This window comes from Parasteatoda tepidariorum, chromosome 6, assembly GCF_043381705.1.
Source record: "Parasteatoda tepidariorum isolate YZ-2023 chromosome 6, CAS_Ptep_4.0, whole genome shotgun sequence".
NCBI classification, from domain to species: Eukaryota; Metazoa; Arthropoda; class Arachnida; order Araneae; family Theridiidae; genus Parasteatoda; species Parasteatoda tepidariorum.
This window is the reverse complement of record NC_092209.1, coordinates 37,513,100-37,519,863: the sequence shown is the minus strand read 5'-3', so window position 1 is coordinate 37,519,863 and position 6,764 is coordinate 37,513,100. Positions and strand designations below refer to the sequence as shown.

Genomic DNA, 6,764 nt, shown 5'->3' with positions numbered 1-6,764 from the left:
TGTAACGCAAAATTTGATTATTTTAATTTAAACTTAATCTTGGTTAAAATAAATTATTTTTATAACTTTTATAAACATTGTTTTACGCCGATATTTAAATTGTGCGTTACTTTGATTTTTGGGATGAATTTAAAATTACAAAAAAATATGAAGAGCATCTCGTTATATTCACCGAAATAATTGGCTGTCTGTCAAAGACGCTAAAAAAATGATTTATTGCATAAAATTCATTACGATTACTGAGCATTTCGCAGGAACTCTTTAAGCGTCAAGCAATCTGAATGATATTTTCGTGGTTTCCCTTTACGTGTAAAGCAAAATATGCTAGTTTTCTTTAAAAAAAAAAACATTCATAAAGGCAGCAATGTTTAAATATTTACATAAATTTTGAGTTATTTTATCTTTATTCCTTGTTAAATCAAGACAAGCATTTGCTTGTGGGCCATTAATTAGCAAGGTAGATAGTCTTACGTGGACATTAAGAAATGAATTGGGAGATTTAGATAGGGATATATATATATATATATATATATATATTCATAAATAAAAAAATGCCTTTAGCTCCACAAGGACATAAATAGCACTTATTCTTTCTGATAAATAAAGATATTTTACAACGGTAGAAATGAGATTTTATATAAATATCCAAATTATTTCTTTATGTTAAATAATAATATAGATGCTACTAATAATTAAACATGTAATAAATGAGAAGATACTAAAAATTAAAATTTGCTCATTACTAAGTACTTTAGTATGGTAGCATCTTCAATAAAGGCATTCAGTTCCCCAGAGACAATTTAAAATTTTCATTACAATGAAATATTAATCATGAAACTCCTAAAAACTGTTCGCAAAAACTATTAATGTTGTCATAAATATAATACTAATGACTTAGCAATAAAATTACACTCATTGGTGCCTATTGAAATAAAATATACTTTTCAAAAAGCATAAAATATCAGTAACGTAAAAAATATGCTCAATTTTTTAAATACTTAAAAAAAAAATCCGAAAATTTTGCTACATATACTCTTGTATAAAAATTGTCAAAAAATGCTCAGGATTTTATAATCGATAAATCGAACATATTTCAATTATTTGTATTTAATTAAGTAGTTTAATTACGTTATTTTTCCCATTTTTTCAATTAATAATATAAAATCAATTAATTAAATTTTTTAAATGTAGTATGTTTATATTTGCTTGGTTTACTACAAATATTTTTAAAACTCATAACGTAAGCAGTTAAGTATTTGTAAATCAAATTTGCCTCCGCGTGAATTAAATATCAAGTTTTGCTTTCACTCTCTCTTAGTACCCTGAGGACATTAATTACACTAAACTGAGGAATATGTTTTATAGGTACATTTGTTTCCTTTTGTTCCTTAATTAATCTACATGAAATTTAATAAGCAATTACGTCGTAGTGTAACAAAGATAAAGACTGAAAAATTAATTATACTTAAGCCTTTTAAAAGAAAGTTTAAGCATCTAAGAAAAATTTAAGAGTCTAGTACTAGGGTAACTATTAAAATATTTAATGTCGTAAAAAGATTTAGAAATTAACTTGTTCTGTAAGAATATTTCTAAAATTATCACTTGCTTTCACATATATGGTAAAAGAAACCTCCAAAATATTTTGCAAATACAACATTTGCAATGTAGAAATATTTTTGTCAGAGGCTCCTTTTTTTGCTCGAAATATAAATATACCATTTTTGTAATTATCAGTTAAAACCGTTTTATTTTCACTTTTGAAACGTCTGAAAAACATTGCAAAAAAAATTCTATTAAATAAAAATGCCATGTTCTATACAGCGAATCATAATATAATGGAACAATGGATAAACAAAATTACGTGAAAAATTACAAGACGCGTTCTGAAAGATCCGTGAATGGCTCAATAGTTGAACGGTTAAGATGTTGTGCTCACGTAGGTACAGTAACAACTACTGTCACAATAACTAGTGTAATTAGTAGTAACTAGTAGTAACTAATGTAACTAATATTAACTAGTGTAATTAATATTAACTAGTGATAAATTAGAGTGTTTAGAGTGTTTTAACGTTCAAATTGAAAAAAGTAAGCAAAGGTGAGTGCTACAAAACACAGTCAGTGTTACAAAGCGTGTTATTGAAATTAGGCAACACGTGAGCTTCATGATTGGCTTGAAATCAGAAACAAGGACACATGAAATGTATACAATATGGAAAAGGTGTGCTTTTTAGCAATTAAAAAACGAAGGGAAAAGGTATTTTCAAGCATTCCGCAGATTTAACAGCATATAACAATGATGCCTACAGTTCTCCAACTTACTTCCTGGGAATGGGACAAAGAGACTGAGTTTGTCGACAGTTTCTATCAGTTGCACAACCGATGTCTAAAGTGGTTTCAGCATGTGGCGAATTAATTAAAATGTATATTTTGTGTGTTGTTGTGGCTTATTCTACAAATGCCCATATATGGCAGTACTTTTACTTTCGTTACTTATACCGACGGTACAAGTAAAAAGTACGTACTTTTACTTGTACTTCGTTACTTTTTAAATTTAGTACTTTTACTTGTACTTTCGTTACTTTTTTAGGGAAAAAGTACAAGTATTTGTAACGGAAATATCGAATGAAATCGTTACTTTTTTCTAAAACTCGGTAAGCTTTCTAAAAAAACAAAAAATTAAATTTAAAAAAAATGCTTATGTTTTTTTAATTTATAAAATTAATGTGCAATATATATGCATTCACAGCTAACTTCGTGTTTAAATACCTTCTGTTTCAACTTATACTGCACATTCAATTATTTTTTACTAGCTCAAAGATCACAAAGCTATCTGAAACCCCGTGTTTGCTTTGTTTATGTTTGTGCTTTTAAAACGCGTTTCTAAAGAGTAAAACAATTTTAAATCAATGGTAATTTAAATAAATAAAAATAATAAACTAAAAATTAAAATCAATAGATAAAATTTCTTTTTCGTGCAAATCCATAAAAAGTTTGATATTAAAATTATATTTGATTTTAAAATTATATTATACGATTATATTATAAAATTATATTATAATATTCTTCCGAATTTAAAAATAAATTAATGTCCATAACTTTCAAAATTAAAAATAATTAAATAAATAACAACAATTTTGCAAAAACATTAAAGAACATAAGAATATTATTCAATAAAATTTTAGGTTACTTTGAATTTTCGATTTCCTAGAAATGTACTTTTAAATCGTTACTTTTTTTGTTTAGTACTTGTACTTTTTACTCGTTACTTTTTAAAATAAGAACTTTTTACTTTTTACTCGTTACTTTTTTTAAAAATACTTGTACTTTTACTCGTTACTTTATAAAAGTAACGTTGCCATATATGCAAATGCCTGACGAAGTCAGACAAGCTCCATCAGACTGTTGACCCAAAGAAAATCGAGAACCAGAAGAGGGATGAGTATATGTCCTCTCTGGGAAGCCTCAAACAGACTAGGATGTGTTCGGGAGAAGCCTGCTCAGTTTGACATTATATTTTGCGTGCATCATTCTCCAGTTTCCTTTGTCTCAACATCATCTCATATCAAACGTGAATAGTTGATACAGCTTTGCATTGCAATTTTTTTATGAATCCAACTTCTGATTAACTATAATGATTTGAATCGTGGTATCCAAAACTTTGCTGGTGCCTAACAACCATTATGTTGATTAGAACTTAATGAAAGTAGATTTGTATCAGTGTTCTGATCTATTGCACTTAGTATTTTTAGTATTAAGTACCTTAAAGGGTTACGAAATTAACGAGTTCAGATAGTATCAATTACTTTTCAAAGCATACAACTTAGTAAATTCCTTGAAATTTATTTAAAAAATATTAAAGTAAATTCTTATATATTTCGCCCTAGATGGCACCACTAATTAAGAAAGTTTGTTGCTGGTTCAATTTGAGGTTTCTCCCCGGTCGAGTGGTATCACCCACCAAACACTGTGCGTAGCGTGGAGGTATCGGGCTTGAATCCCGCTGTTACCCCGGATGTATCTTCGTACTGTCCTTCTTTGTATTGTGCTATTTGTCCTACTTGACAAAGGTTTATAAGCCTTAATTGAGCAAACAAGATTGTAAATGTATGTCGTACCAATAAATAAATAGATCAATTTAAGTAAATGAATTGACGTGATGAATGCAAAATGGGCTGTACTCGGTATCAGTTTGGTAATAGTGTTATTTGAAGGAATAAATTTTGTAACTAGTTGAGCCCAACTCGTATTTTCATGGGTTCATTCATTTTGGATCAGTCTGAAATCAGCCTCATTTTAGAGCTGGTGTCCTTCGTTCTAAATCATCAAAATTAATGTGTATAGCACATTAATATCGATGGATCGATCTCATTATTTTGAAGTCTGAAGGTGACACTATCTTTTCTCCTCGACTCTAGAAATCTTAGTAAGTTTCTTGTATTACTTGTTTACGTTCTCGCGTTTTATCCAAAATATTCGTTCCCATTTTCTTAGATCATTCAGCTTAATTCTATTTATTCCCTATTCTATTGACTCAGCCCTTTTTGACCAATTTTTGCGATGCAGTATCAAAGAAAAATAACTACAAAAAATTTTGAGACTAGTTATAAGTCATGAAAGTGAAAACTGGACAACATTATGAAAAATTAAGTTTTACTCCAGAAAGAAAAATTATGCGAAAATATTTGGACCTGTAAGGGATGGAAATGTTTGGAGAATCAGTTTAAATCTAGATATTAAGAAACAATCTGAAGACAAATATATAATTAACATAATAAAGTCTGAAATGTTATAGTGGTTGCGTTACTTAATAAGAATGAATAAGAATCGAATTTTAAAATAGTCTTTTTTGGGAAAGATAACAGTGCTGATGTTGAAAGACCCAGAAAGCGATGGCTTCGAGAAGTTGAACGAGACCTAAAATCATGAAAGTTAAAAGCTATAAAAAGAAAGCTGAGGAACGGCAAGTTTTATAGATTGGTGGTGAAGAGACCAAGATCATTCAGGTGTTGTAGGGCTAAGGAGTGAATTTAAATTTAAGCAGTAACCCCAAAACCATGGTTTACACAAATTTACCATTCTGTAGGCCATCAAACACATGTGGGATGATTTTCATTATTCGCCCCTGCTACATCATGACCGTTGACGGCAAAAATGATGAGCAAGTCATAAACTGAATCCGATTGCTAAAGTTATTTTTTTTAAAATTCGTATAAAATTTTTAAAATAAGAAGCTTTTGAAAAATAAACTTAATATAGTTTAGTTGTTGTCAACCTGTATATTTAATGAATAAAATTATATAAAGAGAAATTAAATTAAAATTTAATTTGATAGTAAAATTTACTCTTAGTACTAAAATTTAAAAGTATGAGTTATGGGTTAGAAAATTTACTATTACGTACTAGTTACTTAGGAAATTAAATTAAAATTTAGTTTGATAGTAAAATTTACTCTTGGTACTGAAATTTAAAAGTATGAGTTATGGGTTAGAAAATTTACTATTACGTACTAGTTACTTAGAAAATTAAATTAAAATTTAGTTTGATAGTAAAATTTACTCTTGGTACTAAAATTTAAAAGTATGAGTTATGGGTCAGAAAATTTACTATTACGTACTAGTTACTTAGGAAATTAAATTGAAATTTAGTTTGATAGTAAAGTTTACTCTGGGTACTTTAAATTAAAATTTAGTTTGATAGTAAAATTTACTCTTTGTATTAAAATTTAAAAGTATTAGTTATGGCTTGGATAATTTACTACTACGTACTAGTTACTTTAGATTAAGAATTATTGAATTAGTTAAAGGAATGGTTGAAGTGCTTACGATTTCTTGACTGCCCTGATGCCTTCAAGTACGGTTTTCTTCTTGAATGCCTTCATGTATTGAAAAAGTTCGGGCTTGTTGACTCTTAGCACAGCTTCCGTGTTTCCGTGGGGTATGGTGCCGTACCGGAATGGAGGGGTAGTCTTGCGTGGATTGTATAGCTATGGCATTTAAAAAGAAAGAAAAACGGTAAATAAAAGAAACCCTAATTGAATAATGTTGCATTTACAGCATCATCTGGGGAACTTTTCTCAACATGTAAGCAGAAACAAATCTTTGTAATTCAACTCTATATAAAAATATACTATACAAATGTTGCGAAAGAAGCTTATTTTTGACGTATAACCTCTTAAGTTAAGCACACCCCGTCTACAGCCGGTTGTCAACCAAGGATGACATATTTTAAGGTTCCACAATTTAGAGACCTGCGGTATGATGGTGACACCCTTGCTCCTTAAACAAGCTGGTAACTATCGATTTGAAGCTGGGTGGGCTTCAAACTGCCACTCACCACAATACCAATTTTACTCCATATAAAAATACACTATATGAAAATCGTGAAAGGAGCTTTTGTTGTCCATGTTACTTTAAAGTAACTACACTGTAAAAAATATCCGTGTATTTACACTCTTTTGAGAATTTTGAGAACGTTTTTTTCCCTATTTTTAGAATAATTAAATAAATTTTCGTAAATTATAGCTTGAGAAAAAACTAAAACATCCGTGGCATCATGTCGTAGTAATCAATATAAAATGTATATAGGATTGTTCACTGTCTGGAAAAAATGCTTTACTCTTTTAAAAAAGAAAGTAGGAATGGAAAGGTTTCATTCCTACTGTTTTGCCTCCATACCAGGCACTGCTGCATGAGGGTTTTTCTTGTGATGGCAAGTCAATAGAAATGGTAAAAATCAAGCAGTTACAAATTTGTATTGATATCTTA

At 29.2% G+C, this 6,764-nt stretch overlaps 1 protein-coding gene across 3 annotated transcripts in view; it reads right to left on the bottom strand.

The window, feature by feature from the left end:
* LOC107446968 (glutamate receptor ionotropic, NMDA 2B) overlaps positions 1 to 6,764 on the bottom strand; it is a 114,099-nt gene that overhangs the window by 10,914 nt on the left and 96,421 nt on the right. For all 3 annotated transcript variants that reach the window (XM_016061759.3, XM_071182232.1, XM_071182233.1), the window contains one exon: positions 5,823 to 5,983. In XM_016061759.3, coding sequence (XP_015917245.1) covers positions 5,823 to 5,983 — 161 coding nt within the window. The remainder of the gene's footprint in view (positions 1 to 5,822; positions 5,984 to 6,764) is intronic.